The 22,581-nt window shown below is 35.5% G+C and overlaps 2 protein-coding genes across 4 annotated transcripts; both read right to left on the bottom strand.

Moving 5' to 3' along the window:
• Positions 1–1,417: 1,417 nt before the first annotated feature.
• HCC2 (Thioredoxin superfamily protein) lies at positions 1,418–15,459 on the bottom strand. 3 transcript variants are annotated; one of them, XM_086430312.1, is made up of 8 exons: positions 15,178–15,458; positions 11,436–11,580; positions 11,186–11,261; positions 3,579–3,779; positions 3,349–3,438; positions 3,113–3,245; positions 2,857–2,998; positions 1,418–1,792 (listed from the first exon to the last, which is right to left on the bottom strand). In XM_086430312.1, the coding sequence occupies exons 1-7, from the start codon at positions 15,246–15,248 to the stop codon at positions 2,890–2,892; spliced, it is 825 nt and encodes a 274-aa protein (XP_086286438.1). In that variant the 5' UTR covers positions 15,249–15,458; the 3' UTR covers positions 1,418–1,792; positions 2,857–2,889. The 3 variants fall into 3 exon arrangements, with proteins under 3 accessions (XP_086286438.1, XP_086286441.1, XP_086286434.1); XM_086430315.1 differs by lacking the exon at positions 1,418–1,792 and having other exon boundaries at positions 2,709–2,998; positions 3,113–3,215; positions 15,178–15,459; XM_086430308.1 differs by lacking the exon at positions 1,418–1,792 and having other exon boundaries at positions 2,709–2,998.
• A 521-nt stretch (positions 15,460–15,980) lies between these two features.
• LOC147409576 (uncharacterized) lies at positions 15,981–21,614 on the bottom strand. The gene is made up of 3 exons (XM_086430299.1): positions 21,549–21,614; positions 17,747–17,958; positions 15,981–17,483 (listed from the first exon to the last, which is right to left on the bottom strand). Exons 2-3 carry the CDS (start codon positions 17,868–17,870, stop codon positions 17,284–17,286), a joined length of 324 nt encoding a protein of 107 aa, XP_086286425.1. The 5' UTR covers positions 17,871–17,958; positions 21,549–21,614; the 3' UTR covers positions 15,981–17,283.
• Between the last annotated feature and the right edge of the window lie 967 nt (positions 21,615–22,581).

Genomic DNA, 22,581 nt, shown 5'->3' with positions numbered 1-22,581 from the left:
CAATACATGCCATTGTAAGCTACAACTCAAGGAAATTTTAAAAATGAAACATTTTGAACATTAATCCCTTGGATTATGACTTACCAGGCATGTATTGAGGTGTGACCATGATTGCATAAGATCCCGATTCTTCTTGTAGAACGTCTGTGGACGTGTAGAAAGTTGGTATTTATGTTCACAGTATTAGTTATGATGCATTCTTATAAGATCTAATGTGATACACCATATCATTCTTATTAAGACTAGGAAGTATAGGCCAGACAACAGTACAGAGGGGTCGGGTTACAGCTCAACGAAGCCTGGCCCAGACCCACCCATTGACAACGCTATTGTCTATGATAGGCCCTCGGTTCCTAAAAATGAATTAATTGTTGACTTTATTGTTAAGAAGATCAATTATCTTAATTAAACAAAAAATCCATTTCCATATTTCTAGATAATGAAAAATTGTTTCCAATTTGAAATATGGGTCAGGTTCAAGGGTAGGGCTGACATCGTAAGGCCTCTACCGATTGCACATCTGATTTGAAACACACATGCCCACACCCAACCCAAATTTTAGGTGGTTAACCATACCCGATTATTGGGTCACTCAAATTTTTTACCCACCTAATTTTTTTTATATACTTTAATAACAAAAATTATATGATAAAACCCTAATTATTTATATATAGAATATGAAATTATAATTTTGAACTCAGTTATATAGGTAGGATCTGACGTATATTCCTACCCAACCCTACAAAACTTTTGGATAAATGAGTATCTGGTAATATTACCCAAATTTTTAATCAAGTGAAAAATCCTTGCCCATATCCTATTTATTCGGGTCGGATGAGTCAGGTAGATGGATATTATCTGACCCATTGACTGCCCTATTCAAAGGCCATATACAAAATCAAATATTGTACCAAACATTTTTCAATATATGGGTTAGAAGTTTCAAAATGGAGTGATTTTTGACGAGGATGATCCCCTCACCATAGAGATCACCGTCACAAAAAATCAGTCCATTCTGAAACTTCTAATCCATATATTGAAAAATGTTTGACACAATATTTGGTTTTGTATATGGTCCTTGAATGTCCCCCTTGATATATATGTGATAGAGTAACGAATTTCTATTGCAACACGAAAACAAAATGAGTTATGGAAGGTGTTGTACATATTTACAGAACCATACAACATCTGGACCGAAGCCTCATTTGGCCATCTGGACCGAAGCCTCATTTGGCCATCTGGACTGCCACATTGGACCAAATGACAGTTCAGCCCTCTAGTATTCATGGCTTCGATTAGGTTAAAAAAATAATTCTGCATGGCCAGCCACAGGACTCTAATCTAAAACGCATTGAACAAAGATTAAAAACCAAAAAGCCCTATATTTATTATATATATATATATATATATATATATATATATAATTGTTTCTAGAGTCTTAACATCACATGTTCTACATCATAGAGTAATCCCAAGGATCAATAGGATTAATTTTGAATCAAACAATTGAAGCATTTGAGTTGTTTAGTTTAGTTATATTTTCCTATAGGTCGATTTTGTAGAAAACCAGTAATACAATTGGTGCGTGGGAGATTATGCTACAAGTGAAGACATTCAAAACCCATTGCAATGTTGCATGACAGGCCAATGCCATGACAGCACATCTACAGAGTTCAAGGCGAAATCCCAAGTACTTATACCATGAAGAAATTATCCTACAATTTTTGTCTCCACCAAGCCAATCACGCTCTCTATTTCAATAAATGTGGCGTTGTGCCATTGGCTCGTCAACCTGCACCAATTTTCCTTAACAGCAAAAATCTATACTCACAGAATCATTAGGTACAGTTGTCTAACCTAAACCTGTTGTCATCCTCATCATCTTATTCCAAAGATTTGGGGTTGGCAAAATGAATCTTGTTCCTCCATTCCACTGTCCAAAGCCATGTCTTTTGTTATTGGGTTAAAAGATCTTTCTAAACCCAAGTATTTGTAATCATCTGACTTAACCAACTTGGAAACTAGCCTCCAATTTGGTAAATTTATTGACCTTAGGAGAGACTACGGTTGCAAGTATGTCAAAGGTTATTTCTTCTAGAAGGCAAATTATAAGAGCTAACTTGGTGTTGCTGATAGACTGTTTTTAACTGGATCAGTAATTCTACGGCGAAAGTCAATAGAATCAGAACTTCAAAAATAAATATGGGATTGAACTCAAGACTTGTACCAAAACAATACTGTCCCTTGCATAAATTTGGTTTATAGATGAAATGGCCAATTACGTAAACTTTGGCCCATTAACTGTTTCTTTCTTGTTCTTCTTTCTTTTTTTCCAAATCATTCAAATTTCTATACACTGAAAGGTTACTTTATGCAAGTTCAATATTTTTTTTTTTATAAATCTCAAGTTGATCAAATAATCTCTCCAAAATACCAAAAAACTAATATTAACTTTTATCCAACGCATTTAAAAAAGGTATCAACCTAATTTTTTATGTTAATATAAATTATTTATATATGTTATACTATTTGTTTAAAAATTCCATGCATGTGAGGGTTACAACTTATTCTCCGAGGCATTGGCTCACCTCACGCCCATGTCTGAAAACATTGGCCGAGAGGGTTATTATAAGGTTTAAGATTCCTCTGAAATCATTATATTGCATTTCTATTTTTGCAGTGTTTTAACTGAATTGAATGCAAAAAAAAAAATCAATTCCTTACCCATCTAATTAAAAGGAAAAAAAAAATATTGTATTATCATGTGTGACCATTTGAAAAACAGCAAGGAACATCATCAAAATGTATAAATAAAGAAATTGTTAGTGAGTGCACTGAGGAATGAATGGGCCTTACCAAATGTCGTAAAACGACAAGTGTGTTTTTTTATTATTTGGACGTTCGGTTCATCTCCTTGACTATATCTTTCGAGAGTTGATCTGCATCGTACTCTATGCCAAAACATCTCACTATTTCCATGTTTGGGTTCAACAGGTACCTGTTTTTTGTTTTTTTATTATCAGGATGGCTTTTAATGATATGAATCGATCAAAGCAACAAACCTTGTTTAGGTTAAACCTCGAATAAAGTAAATAAATGAATAGGGTCTTACATGGTGTGGGAAGACTCAACAAGATAATCATCTCCATCTTCTTCAACCTTCCTAAAATAAACACGATACTCCTGAGCCATCTGTCTTATAGCAGTAATCGGTCCTGTTAATCCAACTATTCTTGGGTCAAATTCTGCAGTTTGAGACAAAAGATATCAATGGAGAGGGAGAGATTGAGGAAAATTCGCTGTTTGTAATATAGGGAGAATCTGGTACCTCACGAGGGAATCACTGACCTTTAAGGTAAGCCCGAAGTTGTGAAGGCGAATCCCGATGAGGATCAATGGTAACGAAAACTGGTACTATTTTCAGATTATATTTGGACTCTTGTTCCAAGGAAAGCAATAAAATAAAAAAAATCAGAACCTCTACTAGCATAAAAAATTAGCAGGAACAAAAAAATAAGAGAGATTCTGAATTTAAAGAATCTCAAAAATAAAAACCACAAAATGCAGATGCAGCAGACCTAGTATGTCAATGGCCTCGGCAATTTTCTGAACTTCCTCTGGACTGACATCGGGAGAAGAAGTATATCCAAAGTAGAGGAGTATCCAATTTCCTCGAATAACGCGTTCAGTAACCACACGATTTTCAGTATCAACAAGAGTGAACGGGCCTCCAATTTTGGGACCATTGAAGTTATTTTGTTCACGCTCAGTACCTTGGCCTGATCCAGCATAGCAAGACAAGAATTAAACACAACTCACTCTGAGAAACACCAAGCTTACAAATTGATTCACCTTCCATGCAATTGAAAATAGAAATGCTCAAGGGTGATAAGGAAAACATTCATCACTATGCACATCTACTTTAATAGATATCTTTTGGAAAAGGAGAGAATTTATGTATAACTTTTAAGTAATATATTCGTTGAGTTACTTGGATCTATCTTTTGAATTTAAAGAAGCTACATAGCAATGAAATGGCACTTTAAGGGTCTGTTTGCTTGCATGAAAATTCATATTCCAAGGAATTTGAAATCCACAGGAAAATGGTAGTGGAATTATCCATGACAACATTAGACACATCCAGACATGACAATCATGAAAAGCAGTATAACCCTTTATTTGAATTTTTTTTTTTCAAATATAAATTGAATTCTAAGAAAGCTGGTGTGTTCCATCATACACCAACTTAGGGAGTCAACAAAAACAAATATTAAAGTAGTTCAATATTATAAATAAATTTAAAGTAGTATTATTGGATAGCTTTATTGTCAACATCCCATCTTTTACCAAAGCTGTGCGGGGAGCATGTATGACAACGGTTGCGAAGCAACAGAAGTTGTTTGTTCTTATTCAAGTGAGAAGCTCCTTTGGGACCCAAACCGGGCACAGTCTAGCCTATTATAAATGAATTTATAATAATATAATTGGATAGCTTTAACGTGTATGAAAATATTTTATTTTTCATGTTGGTATGTTGGAATTCTCGAAGGTGTCATGTTTGATACACCATACCCATGTCGAACACCAACATAAGAGTGTGTCATAGTTACTACCCAAGTATGAATCCCACCACCATGGCCACCATCGTATAACCTTGTATATGACAGTCCAACCTAAGTTGATGCTAGTGTGAGGGATTTAAGATTTGAATAAAGGATTTAATTTCCAAAGTAGTTGCAATCGTACTCAAAAGAAAATTGGAGTTACCAAGGGAGGAATCACCAAGCCTTTCCTTTTAGAAATTGTAAGGGTAATTTCTAAGCTTACCCCAAACAACTCATATTGTAGCTTCAATCGTGAACCATTTTTATCCTCCATCGAGCTAGGGCACCGGTGTGGTACATGTTAAATACTCTCTGACGCCGAAGTTAAAATAAAATTTCAATCGATTGTCGAGAATAATAGCTAAAAAAATAATCCTCCTTCCCCCCAAATCCTTTCCTCCATGACTCTCTCCTCCCCCATCGTATTTTGTAAACTAACGTCTTTCCTTAACCACCCTCTTAGCCATGTCACCCATTTCCTTACTTGAGGGGATTCAGGTTTATTCTATTATCAAATCTTAAGGCTACCTGACAGAAAGTACCCATCAAATTGGAAGTTATTAACTTAAGAAAGAACGTGATTGACACACTCAATCCCTCCTGGATTCTCAGGATATTCTCTCAATTTCCAACTCGAAAAGTGGGAAAGCTCATCCCAAAACTCTGCTCTATTCTACTCTTTCAAATATGTGGAAGAGTAGACACTCAGATATGCTCTACTGTTGTGTTGAAAGCTACCCTACCCAGTCATGAAATCCTTTTCAGATTTCGACACGTGTAGGGTCTAGATTCAATGTGACTTCTATCCTAAACAATTTATGAGTACTTCCCGTTAGCTAACCTTAAGATTTGGGAAGAGGATAACCCCAAAAATCCCTAAGTAAGGAAAATAGTGACATAGCTAAGAAGATGACTAAGAAAAGAGGTTATTCTATAAAACGGGGAGAGCATGGAGAAAATGACTTCTAGGCAAAGAGGATTATTGTTTTAGCCATTATTCTCTACAACTGACCAGAATTTTGTTCTAACTTGGGCGTCAGAGAATGTTAGGCAAGTACCACACTGGTGCCTCAACTCGGTGGAGGAGGACTCACCATTGAAGCTGTAGTCTGAATTGTTTGAGGTAAGCTCAGAAATTACCTATACATGAATAATACTCTTAAAACGAAAATAAGATTTGAATATCAAACTAGCCATCCTTGTACTCCAAAAAAGTAAAATTACCATGCCTCGGGTTGATGAGGAACAAGCTTTTGGAATTATGGTTCCCAAGATTTATTCGGGAAAATTCATAGTTACAAGTGCTACCTCATTAATAGGATAACTATTTAAGGACTTTTAGGTGGCGTACCCCCTACTACTTCGTTCTTATCCATTCTAGAATTATCATGTGTGTCTGTTTTGTCCATAATCCCAGTTCACAAAGACCAAAATGAGTCTTCTTGGACAAGATTCACGTGTTTCTAAAGAGTATGCGTTCGGTGTCCACTCATGTTCAACTCCTCAAAAGAGTATGTGTTCGGTGTCCACTCATGGTTCTATTTTTCTTGAGTGTTAACTGTTTAACAAGCATGAGGATCCCTTCTTCTAGCATCTAGAATATTGGAGTGGTCACCATGCTTGGCGTACACAATGACTTTCAATGTGGAAGTAAGTAATGTAATAAAATCCAAAAATAGTTTGATGTGACTAGAATTGGTCTTCTCCGTTATAGGAAACCAGAACAATTCCTACTCAGAAAGCAAATCCTGTGAATTTCAAAGCTAAGGCAGTGGTTGCTTATCCTGTTTATAATGTCAACCTTCTCCAATGAAAAATGTCATTAAGGCCACCTTCAGTTAGCAATCCTTTGGCTTCAAGATAAATGTAACATTACTGCTATTACAAGTTCCATTTGGCTTGATGTTGTCAAGATACGTCCTTATAATAATAAATATGCTAATTTTAATATAGATATATATAAATTTTATTTTGTCACGTACATACATAATTTTGTCTTCTCACTGACATAACCATGCACAATACACCAATCTTGACCCTTGATCCACAACCTAGGGACCATGAGGAGTCAATCTTCTAAGAATACCTATGGATCCTTGCAATATTGGAAGTAATAATTATCAAAAAACAGAGATCCATCTTGAAAAGAAAGGTGTGTTCTTACGAAAAGACTTCAAGAACACAAATAAGCGTGGTTTAATGCTTTAGTTTTCCATGTGTTCTGTCGTAGTCATTTATTATATTCTCTGATGGCTAGGGTTTGCATGTTCAATTGAGAGAGGCACCAAAGATGGGTGTTGATCAGTTGGTGGAGATTGTGCATTTCAAAAAGAAGGAAGCCCTAACTTGCACCATAAGGAATATGTCATAAAAAGAGAGGGAGGATAAGGTAAATAAAAAGGGTAAAACAACTAGCAAGAACGAGTTAGGCAAACATAACAACCTATATAAGATGTAGCTCATAGACGAATCATGATCGTTATCACAAGTGGATGTAGGGTGGAGATGTCGCATCTGAGGCCTAAGCGCGTGGTGTCAAGAAGAGGAAGCAGAGGCAGTTCTGTAAACAAATTTCGAGGGGGGGGGGGGAATTCATGAAAACAACAAGGGAAGCAATCCATTTCTAAAGACATCAAACTTAGAGTTAGAAACCACAAGAGTTCCTCCTCCCATCAAACTCTTATACTCAAGTGGAAACGATTGGATCTAGATGAAGAGAAAGTGATGCCTTCAGGAAATCTTTGGGTGAGCCTAATGCTCGGCTAAGGGCAGAGAAGGATTCAAACAACTGAATTGCAGAATCTCCATACCTATCTTCCAGAAGGGGCAAATCTCGTTTGGGAGCAATGAGGAGCCAAATAAGGTCGATATTTGATGAGACTAAACAACATTTTGACATAGGAACAGAAAAATAAGAATCGTTAAATCAAATCTATCATTATTAGAGGAGGTCACAAACTTGAGGTGAGACACAAAATTGCCCAAGAAGGGGATGGGGGAATGGCATTGCAATCTACTCAAAGGATGTGATAGAGATGGCAAAAAAAAAAATATCTCCTTCCTAGGCAATCAATTAACTCGTCTCCTCTTTTGTACAAGGATTTAGTGATCCCAAATTCACCAAATTTGTTGTCATATACAAACACAATCCTATTTCGGTTCCAAATCTCAAAATGGCAAGTAAGTCACTAGTGAGGGGGTGGACAAGGTTATTAAAGTGCTAAGTGGGGCCTAGGAGGTGGGGCCCCAAGGCTTAGGCATGTCTTAAGCAACAAAAAATAATGTTTCAATCTTTTAATGTTGTAGTAAAGATTGTGCAAAATGAAGGGAAAAGAGCAAAAAATAATGATAAATATCCTTCCATTGAGTGAACCACTAAGATAGGAGGATTTAGGCATAACCCTCATACCATTATCTTCAATGATGGACTACTAAAAAATGACCAAAATACAGGTTCTTTAGACTCAGATTAAAGAGGTGGTGCCTAGGTGCATAGATGGTCTGGCACTGAACAAGTGCGTAGGTGGAGCCTAAGTACAACCTTTGACAATAGATAGAAGAGGTGGTGTTATTTAGTGCAACAATGCAGCCGTGGAGTGCGGTTCCAAATAATGGTATAAAAATGACAAATTTGGTGAGCTTTAGTGATTTGCAACTACAAATTAGGTGCAAAAGAAGGTTATTCCAGCAGCCACCACATTAGGGATTCCCTGGGAAGGGAAAGTTGGAGTAGTTACACATTTTATTAACCTTTACTAAAAGGTCACTAACAATTCAAAAGGAGGCAACTCCAACTGTGCCAAGGATGACAAGGATGATCTAAGGGCAAATAAAGATATGCTTGATCACCATGAAGATTAAATCTCTACTAGACATGAGCGACCAAGATAGAAGGCATAATGTTAGGTGCTTGGAAAAAATATGAAAAATGATCTCATTATTCTTCAAGAAACTAAAGCGGTACCAATTGGAGAGCAAACGATTGAAGAAGTTTGGGCTGTAAGGAATTTGGATGACATTCTTTAACTTCTTTGGAAGTATGAGAAAGGAAGTCATCGTAGCTGAAGATAATTTGGTTGGAGGTTAGAAAAGGAAAGACAACTTTTGGAGAAAATTTCTCGTTGACAAATACGGCGAACAACATTTGAGATGATACTCTAGAAACCCATTGTCCTCTTAAGATATGGGAAAAGCATATTCAAATTGAAAGACCATTCATGGATGACATCTCTTTCAAGGTGGGATGTGGAGAAACTCTAAGTTTTGGGAAGATGTTCAAGGTGGAGATGGTCTTCTTTTTGTCGCCTCCCCCCCATGTCCTTGCAAGAATAAAGGGTGTCCTTTTCAGTGATTGCATGACCAAGGAAGGGAAAGACATCTAATGGAAGTTGAATATGATAAAGAATATTAATCACTGGGAGATCACTGCAATTGGGTTTCTAATGGATTTTTTGCTATAGCAATAACATTGGAGATGGGGAGGATATTCGAGATTTTGGAAATGATCATCCAATGGCTCTATTTTGAAGTGTTTCTTTCATGATTCGATATAGTTGTCAGAGATTATTAGATTTCTTGGTCAAAACTATGTGAAAGCAAGCTATCCCCTACAAGCAGGGGTAGATTTAAACTGGGGGCAATGAGAGCACTTGCTCCCCCAACATTTAAAAAAAAAACTTCATTATCCTCTTCAGAATTTGATATATTTTGAGTTTGCCCCCACAAACATTTGGTAGTTGCCCCCCATCCCACTCAATTTTTTGGGTTTATTAGAACCCTTCTATTTGGTTAATATTTGGTAGTTGCCCCCAACCCCACTGATGACTTGCCCCTTGACTTAGGTCCTTTCTCATAGACTACTAAGAAATGACCTAAATGTCATTATCTACAACCTCTAACAAAACACCCTTGAATTTTCATCTCAAAACCACTCATCTTCATGTTCTTCAACCTTATCAGGCAACTATAGTTTGCCACCACTATAAAAAAATCTTGGATTTGTCCTTGCCTACAAGGTTACTTTTTCATGTGGATGGCAGTACCATGATTGATTATTTGGGGTAAAAAAGGTTGTCTATTTCTAATAAATGCATCCTATGTAAGTACAGTGAAGACATGGTGGACCACCTCCTCATATTGGCCTACTTCTATTGCAGTGTGGGAGGACTCCTTTCGATTCTTTGTCACAATATGGGTAGTGCCCATAGATATTTCTGATCTAATCATAACGTGGTACACCAAGGCTTTCTCCTCTCTTGAAGCAGCTTTCTTTGGAATCTTTCCTCATACATGATATGTTGATGTCTTTGAAAGGAGCAAAACAACCATATTTTTGAAGCTAAAGAAATGGTCATGGAAGATATTATTTTGAAGGTGAACACCAAAATGTTCTATGAGACCACAATTTGTTGAGTGCATATTTTCCTCTACTCTCAGGTGTATCATACCCCAGTTAAGCCCTGTAATCCTCTTATATTCATAGTTATCCTCCTCTCCAACAGATCGGTCTTTTGGAGTAGTTGGTTGGTTAACATGGTACGAGAGCGTTAGGTTCGTATAGGTCACGGGTTCAATTTTTTCCACCCTTTTGGGTGAGGGGGGAGAGGAAGAGGAAGAGGGGAGGGGAGGGGAGCGGGGGGGGGGGGGTGTGGGGGGGTGCGTTGAATGTATTTTTATCCACTCACGGGTGTATCATACCCCAGTTAAGTCTTGTGAAACTCTTATATTCATAGTTCTCCCCCTCTCCAATAGATCGGTCTTTTGGAGTAGTTGGTTGGTTAACACAATTACCCAAGATATGAGAGGCACTCACTTTGAAGACTTGGTGTTCAACTAGAAAGAGATAGTATCCTGAGTGTGGTCATCTTTCTTGTTTAGTTAGTTATTTTCTTTTAGTGGGTGGTCTATTCTTGTGAGAAACTCTCTCTTCTGTCTTGATCCTTGTGGGGTTTTATTCTTTATTTAGTTCAATCTAGTTTTACCGATAAAAATAAATTATCTTAGGATTCACAGCAAAAAAATATGACCCTCAAGTGCCATTATTAAAATTGACATTATTAGAAGAAAAAAAAAATAGTTCATAAAAAGAAAGACACCTAGGGTTAAAATTGACATACTAAGGGGGATTTGTAGACGACTTTCCAAACATAGCTTTTTACACAGATCTTGATGGCCCACATCGAGATGAGTTGAAGACTGGATTATGGTGAGCATGATCTTCACACCTTGGATATTATTCTTACAAAAATCAACTCATTCTGAAACTTAACCCTACCTATTGTTGCTCAAAGAAATGGACGATCCAAATTATTTCAACTTGTAATCCACTTGTAATAGGATAGAACACTCAGAACTAGCTGATTTTTTGTGAGGATGGAGATCAACTTCACCAAAAACAATCCCTAGACAAATCTCCATGTGAGTCACACAGAGCCTTGTAAAATTCGTCAGCCAATAACCTTCCCCATAAATAAATATAAATTCAATGTAAAGGTAGAATCCAACAAGGTGACATAATTCAATCACATACTTCCCACCTTCAACCACGTGCAAGTCAAAGTTGTAGCACATAGATAACGCACCTTTTAAAACTGCTCTCCTTTCATCATTATAATGCAAAAATATGCCAGCCCCAACAACCACCAGTACACCAGCAGGCTGCCAAGTATTTGACATATAATTAAAACCCAGACACAAGAACGCAAGATTAAATATCTATTAGTTAACCCACCCAAAAGAAATCCACTAATTTCTCCAAAAAGAGGTACATAAAAGAGAGGACATAAAGAACTTCAATACAAATAAGTATAAGGAAGAGTTGGGGTAGCATACAAGAATATAAGAACTCCATGACCGCAACCGCGAGTGAGAATTCAACGGTCTTTCAGGTAACAGAGTTTGACCATCTAGCCTCTTCTTATTGTATTTCGGCGCTCCGGTGTAGCTACGAAACTGAAATCTTCTAGAGAAGCCTAACCTACAACAATAGCTAGTTGGTCAGTATGAGCATGGACAAATATCTTCCTTTTCTAGACCTAGTGCATTATGCACTAAGTTTATCTTATGTTTTGACCTTTCTTTCGATCTTAATGCCATTCATTTTATGCTTCCATGCTAGTTGATTTCTTCGGTGGTACTAAACAAGAATACTTTTTATATGGTTTTTTTTATAGGTAAAGCTGAAGATTTTATTAAAATAAGAAAGAAAGAAAATGAGGAAGCCAAGACCACCCAGATACAACAGGCAAACAGAAAAAACTGAGAAAGCAATTACAAAAATCTCATGCAGAACATAATAAATCTCAACTAAACATAAAATCCTTAAAATAAAAAATAAAAAAATCCTCAAAATTCCTTTTAAAAAAAATTTCCAAGCAAAAATCAGCCCCAATATCTTCAAAATGATTTCATGCAAGGAGTGTTCTTTCACTTCAAAACCCCTATTGTTCCAAATACCCCAACAAACGGCAAAATGGGTTAACAACCATTGGATTGTATTTTTAGTAGAGCAAACTTTAATGTGCCAACTTTGAAAGAGAGCTAGGGCAGAATATTTAGATGGGTCTTGAAATAGTAACACCATAAATGTCTAACAAAACTTCAGAGAATAACATGCTCAACGCTCTTTTTGTAGAATGGATGAGTGTATGTGCATAAATGTGGGTATGATCTTAGTCACTTGACCAAAAGTTGATATATATTGTTACACATAGTGCAGACATGCACACAAAGTAGGCGCCGTGCAGATTTCCAAATAAGTACCGCCACAGGCAGTAACCTAAGTGAAGGCCACTTGCAGTGTGGGGATTAAATTTGTTAAAGGTTAGGAAGCCATGAGATGAGTGTCAATCAACAACAGAGAGATCTTTCAGCTGAGCTCATTTAAAGGCATCATCTTTGCTTAGATCACCTTATCGAAAAGGTGCAACCTATTAGGTATGCCATAGCATAGAGCAGAATATACGGTCCTCAGTAGTATAGTATTAGAATTAGCAGAATTTTGAAGAACTTAGCCAAATTTAGGTTTAGAGAAGTCAAACATATCTATAATATTTCGGTGAACTAACCATATATGAACAAAACTTTAAAACAGCTGGGAAGTGTTTTAAAGTAGAAATAGAAAAACCCCCCATTTCCTTTATTTCCACACTAAACTAGAAATTTTAGTTTTGTTAGTTAATTTGATAGTCAATTATGTTTATGAATTTATTTACTGAATGGCATTATATTTAACAATTGTAAATTTGGTTTCTCAGATTTTCAGTCTGTCAAAGAATCTTATGTCAATATGATTGGAGTGCTCTTCATTTCAGGGCCAAATCAAAGTTTAGAACCTTGCCTGGAGATCACACAGTGAAAAAAAAAAGGCCAGCTTTGACAAGGGGGCATTATCATCTTTCCCTGCCCCTACAGCTTCTAAAAGGCCATGATGGGGCAAGATATAAGGGAAAAAATTTGTTTCATCCGACAAATACTCTTTGGATCAAAACTCTCTCATTCCCTCTTCTTAATCTCCAACTCCAACTCCTCGTTGATCAGTGCAACAACACCGGAACAACCATCATCTTGGTTTTAGGCATGAATCAGAGCCACCTCACTTGTAAGCATTGAAACACACTTTTCTTAGTAGCCGTAACCACACTTTACACAGACAAGTAGTTTGTTTGTGGTAACAAAGGAAGAGAGTCCCTTTCTATGGACATATAAATATTATTAGAAAAACATAGGGAAAGAGCAATGGAGGTCGAGCAGACCACTCTAGAGGAGGCAAAGAAATACAAAGAAAAGAAAGAGAAAGAGAAACAAGGAAAAAAGAAGACACACTACAACTCAGACATAGACTTGACAGACCGACTTCCACCTAAAGAGCAACTCTTCAAAGAAAACTCACTTTAAATGCCTAAAAACTTTTCATCAAAAAGATATTAATCCAATGATTGGTATTATAAATTCTTGGATCAAGTGTTCAGATCCATAAAAAAAACTGGCTATTCCTTTCGTTCCATACCCCAACAAACAACAAAAGGGGTCAACTCCAAAAAATCCTTTCCCTCCAACTCAAAGTCATGGCCTGCTATCCTTTAAAAAGAAATGAAATAAAGTTTCAGAAGTACAATAAAGGTTAAACAACAAGATGAAATGTGTTCAACTAGCATGGGTAAAATCACAGAGAATCAACAAATGAATAACAAACTCACCACTAGCTTTGCAAAGAAAAAATAAATAAATGACGATATCTCGAGCAATGATATTGTCCATAGTAAAAAATATTTCCACTATTGCCAACCAAAATTCCAAAAATAAAATGAATTTTTTTAGTTTTTTTTTGTAAGATTCCATTAAAGACCAAGAACATTTCCATACTTGTTGCTTAAAAAACCTTCTCTCAAGAAAATTGATTTCTCAAGAATACCTTTTCCTAAGCAAATGTAATGCCAATTTTTTAACGCATATGAGAAAAGTGATGGAGGTTCCCAATCCAATAAAATAAATGTCGAATCCACAAATCTTATTCCTAGGGATTTGTCAATATGACCATTCCATACTTATCGGACTCTATCACTCATACCCATATTAATGTAACATAGAAAAAGATTGTTGAAGAGAAAATCTCTAGAGGACATGACCCCTAACTAGAGGAGCCAGAATAAACACACCCGGAAGTGCATAAGTCAACGCAGGCATATTACCACCTCGACCTTCATGATAGAACTCTGGAGTACAACCTTGATACGGCCTACAATATCCTTGGTTTAATCATAGTTTCCTCAAATAAGGAGATGCCCCAAGTTTGTTAGCAAATTCTAATTAATATCTAATCCACAATTTCCTCTCCTTCTGAAAGATCCTACCAAAAGCCCGTGAAGAAATGGTGAAAAGGAACGCAAATGGAAAAGGCAAACCTCTTTGACGTACACACCTAAAGATATCCAAAAGTTTGAATTGAGAATCCATTCATTTAACTTGTCAAATGAAACAATCAAACCTTGAAGGGCATTCTACATTCTTTTCAAACATAAATCCTTGATCACTTCATTAACCCTTAAATAGGAATTTATGACACTTTCATATGAGACCGCTTTTCCATATGAGGGCAATTTGTCCATCTAGTAATGTATAAGTTCTCTCTATTCCCCATTGTTGTGATAAACATACCCAAACAGACCTTACACATCAAAATTGATTTAAAGTACCTAAAGTGATCACAATCTCATATATTACGCAAATTAGAACTTCAGAATGCTTATATTTAAATAAAAATCAAGATTGTTGGCATTTGAGGGCAATGTGTTCATCTAGTAGTGCCTAAGTTCTCACTATCCCCATTCTTGCAAGTCAAATTTGACTTAGAGCTCCTCAAGTGATCACAAACTTATCTATTATGCAAATTATAATTTATAGAAAGGAAAAAAAAAATAAAAAAAAAAATCAAAGATTTCCTGTAAAATAAATAAATAAAACTTAAGAATTGGAGCCAAAAAGATTTTTTTTTTTTTTTTTTTTAAACCAATTCAATTGGCTTCACAAGGAGGAAAAAGATAGAAGAAAAAAGTAGTTAAAGAGTTGAACTCACCCCTGAAGAAGATTCAGAGAGGCCCTTGAGCGATTTTCGAAGGTGAACATGAGGAAACGAGGGATAGGCATGATTTTTGAGAACAAAATCTTAATGGGCTTCTCAAGATTTGAATTTTAGAGCGAAACCACCTCATTTAAACGTCTTAGAATGGATTTTTGCAAAGAAAATCATCGTTTGGTTTCCACATATAGATGAGGGGGTTTTGGGGAGTCCAAACTGCAAACAGGGTTTAAGAAACGGTGAAGGGTGGGCGGTATCTTGGGGTTCAAGTGTCAAGACTGTGTAGACCTCATTTAAAGGGAAAATCTCTTTATGCACCCTAAAATTACTTATTCCACTAAATACCCCCTAATTTATGAGGGGCAACTAGTAAATCTAATTTTATAGTGAATGTCCTTAAATAAAAAATAAAAGATTGATCAAATTTATTTATTTTTAACGTGAGATATTTACCAATAAGAATCTATTGACGAAGTTGAGATGAAAATTATTAGAAAAATGCTGAAGTGACATTAAAATTGATATTATTTCACACATTATTCCTTAAGATATATGTATAGAACCATAAATGCATTTCATCAATAAAAAATATTTATGATTAATATATGAAATGATGTCAATTTCAATGTCAGTCCAACACAACTCAAACTATAGCATCTTATGTTTCATTATTTTTTAAATGCACATAAAAATTTATAAAAAAATTTTCCTACATAAGAAAATTATATTTTTTTGGGTGTTGGGTTAAATGTATTGAATTAAGATTGTATCTGGTATGATAATTCATCAAATACCCTACTTTTTAGAGTCCTAGGGATTTGCAAAGATAATCCCTTATGAAGGGGTTTGGGAGCGGAGCCTTGAATCCAATGAAACTCAATTATAGATATTTGGAATAAAAATAAATACGAAAATTTTGTGTTTCAGAGAGGAAACCTAGAATTTTTATAAGTCCCGATTGTAAACAATTATAATGTAGTGGGGAAATTACTATAATTAGACTAAATGTATTAATGATTTCCTCGCTTTGCAACAAATGGGGCTACAACCTAATGGGCAGAATCACGATTTTGTCTTCGTGGGGGCAAAATTCTAACGTGCAACATTGTCAATTTAAAAAATTATAAATTACATTAACTCCTTTAAAATTTAAAAATATTTTGTGAAGATGCAAATTTGTTGATGATATTAAGTAGTTCCTTCAAAGTTTACAAAAAATATTAGGGGCAAAGTCCTTCAAAGATTTGAAGAAATTTTAACTTATGCATGACCCCTTCAAAGTTTAAAAAATTCTTAGAAGGAGAGGGGGACAAAGTCTTTAAAGATCCTAAAACCATTTAAATTTTAAGTTGCTCCTTCAAAGTTTCAGAAATTCTTGTGTGGGATTGTCCCACGATAAATCCGCTCTTGAACCTGACAGGTTGGACAGGTTTATGATTCTGAGGTAGACCGAGACTCAACTCAAATACTAGAACTAACTTCTAAACTTAAATTGAGTTCGGGTTATTACGAATAGATAGTTTTGTAGTGGATTAGTTAGCACATTTTATATATATCTTAAATGAAAATTAATTATAAAATACTTTAAAAATTAATTAAAATATATAATTAATATAAAGATATTTATATATATTATATAACCTCGGGTTGTTAAACCATCTATCAGATTGAACGTACAACCCGACCAAGTTGCAGCCCTAAAACAAATAAAACAACAAATTTATCTGCCACTTTTAAAAAGCAGAGTATCCATGGCTTTTTAATTTAAAAAAGAAAAAGAAAAAAGCTAGACATCAAAGAAAATAACGAAATTGTTGCTTTTAAAGCGAATAGAAAAAAACTGCTTTGCATTTAATTTCTTCTCCACTTTATCTTTAGATTGCTGAGTACAAATAAATGAATATAATGTCAGCTTGATTTATAAGCCAAAAATGATCTAATGGGGCACATAATGACATTCTCACCTTGTGTAGGTCCACTAAATAAACACAGTAACACAACCACCACACTCATTAACTATCATTCTTTGGTCTAATAAGTTATGTGGCATATATATAATATGGGTGCCAGTAGTCTAGTTGATACTAATGTAATCTACGAACACTAGAGCAAGTGCCTTGCCCTCATCTTGCTAATTGCTCTGGCTTGGTTGAGGCTCTTGGGGCAGGTGGCTGTGCAGTTCTTTATGGTCCTACACCTATATAGTTTCCGTTCGTCTTCTGTTAGAGCTTGCAACCTCTCCTCCGCAAATTTGTCGTGGCTGCAAAATAGAGTTGCACCGTCGTCGTCGTCATCATCATCGTCTAAAATTAATCAATAATTGGATGAAACCAAGAAAAGATAAAATGTCTAACTTAGTTAACAATGACGGGCCAAATAAAAAATAAATAAAAATAATAATCCCTTGAATGCAAAATTATAGAAGATTTCCTTTAAGATCATCAAACAATTCCCAGCTTTTTATTATTGGAAGATAAGATGGATTTGAATCCGCCACGACCTCAAAGTCGAATTAATTGCAATGTGTAAATAATGCCCTTTTATGTGTGTAAGCTCAAAAAGTTACCTGTCTGCCATCCATCGGTAAGTTTGTAGCAATGCAGCTGGTCCAAGGAATTCCTCAGGATTCCACCAATAGGAAGGGCAGGAAGTAGTGCAGCAAGCACACAATATACACTCATATAATCCATCTCTAGCTTCTTTCGGTCTGCACAAGACTGCCTGAATTCTCGACCGTCCTTGGGAACCTTCGTTGTCTTAAGCCAAGGTTCAATTAACCTATATCACATTAATTTGGCTATATGAACCTCAAAATATATATATATATATATATATATATATATGGGTCCCGTTCAGCACCCTAAGTTTTACCACACACTTTAACAAACGCGTTTTGTCTTACATGGGTTAGAAGTTTTGGAATGAGCTGATTTTTGGTGAGGATGATCTCTATGATGAGAAGATCATCCTCACCAAAAATCAGCTCATTCCAAAACTTATAACCCCATCAAAATTGATTTACAAAAAATGGACGGTCCACGATTTTTCAACGTGTAAACATGGGGTTAAACATTTCGGAATGGGCTGATTTTTGGGGAGGATGATCTTCTAATCATAGAGATCATCCTCACCAAAAATTAGCTCATTCCAAAACTTCTAACCCATGTAGGACAAAACACATTTGTTAAAGTGTGTGGTAAAACTTAGGGTGCTGAACATTTCCCTATATATATATATATATATATATATATAGGGTCGGGTTCCTGCAACACACATTGCGACACACATATAGACAACGTGTTTGTCTTATATGGGCAAAAATGTTTGGAATGGGCTGATTTTTTGTGAGGATGATCTCTGTGATGAGAGAATCATCCTGGCAAAAAATCATCAAATTCCAAAACTTCTAACCCCATCAAAATTGATTTACAAAAATTGGACGGTCTATAATTTTTCAACAAAAATCGGACGGTCTAGAAGTTTTGGAATGGGCTGATTTTTTGCCAGGATGATCCCCTCACCATAGAGATCATCCTCACAAAAAATCAGCCCATTCCAAACATTTTTGCCCATATAAGACAAAACGCGTTGTCTATATGGTTGTCTATATGGTTGTCGTTTGAACCTGATCCATATATATATATATATATATATATATATATATATATATATCACTTTAACAAATGTTTTTTGTCCTACATGGGTTAGAAGTTTTGGAATGGGCTGATTTTTGGTGAGGATGATCTCTATGATTAGAAGATCATCCTCCCCAAAAATCAGCCCATTCCGAAATGTTTAGCCCCATGTTTACACGTTGAAAAATCGTGGACCGTCTATTTTTTGTAAATCAATTTTGATGGGGTTAGAAGTTTTGGAATGAGCTGATTTTTGGTGACGATGATCTCCTCACCATAGAGATCATCCTCACCAAAAATCAGCTCATTCCGAAACTTCTAACCCATGTAAGACAAAACGCGTTTGTTAAAGTGTGTGGTAAAACTAAGGGTGGCGAACGGGACCCTATATATATATATATATATCTTGTTCGTTACAAATACACTCATGGTTGCCGCTGATAACAGTTATACAAGAATGAAGGAGACATATGCATAAATCCTTTCCCAAGACATTTACCAATTTTTTTTTTTGTGTGATATCGACCATGTTTTTGAAGCCATACTCGAGATGTTATTAGATTCTTAAGAGCAAAATTGACGTACCATTATAAATATTGAATTAGTTGTAATAGGGAGAAGGGCACATATGATGCTCTCAGTAATACCATTACTCAAGATACTTTACAATGTTTGATATGGCATTTACAATGTCTCTAAGAAAGAAATTTCTAGCTGTGGTTAATGTTAATGAGTAGGGATAAAAATATCGAAAGTTGCATTAATAGGAGTAGCTCCAATAGGTGATATATACACTGATAGTCTTCTGAGATAGTTTAGGCATGTCCAACAAAGGCCAATTACAACTAAGTTCGAATAAATATTTAAGTGGAGAGTTCAAAGAGAGAGAGAGAGAGAGAGATTTTGGATGAAGACAACGAAAGATTTAAACTCTCTCAATGACATGAAACTTGACTTTGGACATAATGGAATGATAAGAATAAAATTCATGATTTTGGATTAAGTGGAATGGAGGTCAGAATTCATGTTGGAATTGTAACTTGCCAGTCTTCCAAAACCCAAACCCAGGCTTGGATCCCCATTTTTGGGCCCAGTAGGGCTTCAGGACCACGGGCTTTTTAAACATTTTTTCTTAAGTGACTAATTGGACTATCTATTTATCACCCAAAAAGTTATGGGGTATTTAGAAAGAAATCCTTTCATCAGTGTTCATTAAATAATTTTCTCGTTAATCTATTGTACAATTCTTTTTCTTTTCTTTTTTTACTGTGATTCTACCACGCCATTATAATATGGAATACATTATAAGTTATTTTATTATAAAGTTACACCATATAAAATGGGGATTTGTGACTCAACCATCCATTCCCTTATGGTGTAATTTTATAATAAAATCACTCATGGTGTATACTTATAATAAATGTGTGGTAATATCGTACCAGTCAAAATAAATAAACTATCAAGGGATTTGTTCCCCCAAGTGATCTCAAGTTCGACTCTCACCGATTGCTAATATCTGTGGCCAATGACTGTATGGTTAAAAGCCTTGTTTGGGGAGGAGGGATTAATTGGTTTGTGCAAACTGGCCTAGACACCCTTTTTTACAATAAAAAATAATAAAAAATAAATTAAATAAAGTGGTGGTAATATCATTGCCTTGGTTTTTTATAGATACAATTTTATTAAAGAAGAGATATCAGAAACCAACAAGCAAACAATAAAAAGATAAACGCACCACATAAGCAATCAAAATCAACCATAGACGATCTTCTTCTTCTTCTTTTATGAAGGGTTTTGGATCCATAAGCTCGACTATTAGGAACGAGGTAACTGACCTCTTAGAGCACCATATCTCGTTCAAATCCCTTGGGTACGTGCAATATCTCACAAATCGCACATAGTTAAGCATGGATAAATCCCTATGGGTGATCTATTAGGGGTTTGAACTCAAGACCTCTCCTTTTTAATAAAAAAATTTAAGATTTTATTGATATTTACGAAAATACCATTAAGAGAGGGAAAAAAAAAAAGTACGGTAAAATAACATATCTACCATTTAATAATCAGTTTTGCCCAGTCTTAAACTAAAGTCCAAACAAAAGACTTGAATACATAAAAGTAACACACATAGATAGTGTTAAGAAAGCATATTACTTCTTACTTGTGTTGTTTATAGAAATTGGTGAGATCGACAACAAGGTCATTGACTACAAACATGTGAGGGAGAGGAATTGAACTATAGTAGTGGGTTTAGCTGTATGGGTGTCAATGGGCCTAAGGCATGCAACCGTATTGGTTCCATCAATGTTCATGGCACACGACCCACACACACCTTCCCTACATGACCTTCTGAAAGTCGAGGTGGAATCATCTTCATCCTTTATCTTCATTAGTGCATCTAACACCTATCCACACAAGTTTTTTTTTTTTTTTTTTTTTTTTTTTATAACTAATAATAAGAGTTTTAAAAAATAAATAATTTTGCATGGAGGGTATTTTGGTAATTAACTAACCATTGGACCACAGGTGGTGAGATTGAAAAAATAAGATTGGAGATGGGGCAGATATGGGTTCCATCTATAGATCTTAAACTCCTTCATCTTCTTCTGGATGGAGTAGTACTGATGGATTTTTACTGAAGCTTGGTGTATACTCTTGTGCTATAGGGTCACCCTCTAAAACTGGGAAGTTTCTACTTTTATTAGGGTCTTCTCTACTTAGAAAACTAGTCACCTTGTTGTAACCACGCCCAAACCATCTCTTTGAGTTGGAGGACAACCCTTGTTTCCACATCTCTCTCTCTCTCTCTCTCCCCCTAGTCTCTCTTCTCTCTTTTGTGTGTCTGGGGTGGTCATGAAAGAGTTCAATTGTTTGTGCTTGATGACACGTGTTTGCATGGAGTAAACGTGTTCAGAAAAGAGAGAAATACTGGGCCGTATCTTGGCATTTCAAGGGCAAATTCGTCAGAGTAATTGTCCGTTCCCCTCCCCCCCGCCCCCCCCAAGTCCCATCTGTCATTGTTCTTGTAATCTGGTATAATTGGACTGGATTGGATTGGTATCCAACACAAGCCCAACCCGATATTTAAACCACCCTACTCAAGCCCAAGCCCAAGCCCAATCGAATGTGTTCATCATTCGGAAATAAAAATAATTCGACACCAGAAAACTTCCGAAAAAGTCAATAAAATTTGGAAAATATAGGATAAATTAAAAAAAAATATTGAAAATAAAAAAAATATTTATTTCATATACTAAAAATAAAAATAATATATGATTTTTTTTCTTTTTTTCAAAATGTTATCGATTAAATCAATATTAATCATGATTTTTTGAAAAAAAAATAAATTATAATTTAATCGACAACTATTAATCATGATATTTTCATAAAATCATAGAGTTTTATCACTATGTTTGTAAGAAGTGTTAAAGGTATTTTCTTACAATAATCCTGGAGTGGGTTAGGTTACAATGACTCCTAAATTCTCAATATTATTTGGAGTGATGCGAAGTCCATTGAGGCTAACATCTCATGGGAAGCTTGAATTTGCTGTTTTCTTTTTTATGTCACTCACCCTGAAAGTCCATTGTGGGACACCCAAATACTTTTATTTACTAATTATAAATGTTCAAATTTAATAGTGACTTAAAGTTACTAAATTTGATAATTTTTCGTAGTTGACCCATAGCCGATCATTGAAAAGATTGTACCTGAACATTGTAGGATTATTGGGCCCAATTAGTTGTGCCAGAATATATATTTAGAA

The sequence above is a fragment of the Akebia trifoliata genome, chromosome 2 (assembly GCF_017979445.1).
Source record: "Akebia trifoliata isolate Shusen 1 chromosome 2, ASM1797944v1, whole genome shotgun sequence".
NCBI lineage: Eukaryota > Viridiplantae > Streptophyta > Magnoliopsida > Ranunculales > Lardizabalaceae > Akebia > Akebia trifoliata.
This window is presented reverse-complemented; position numbering and strand designations above follow the sequence as displayed.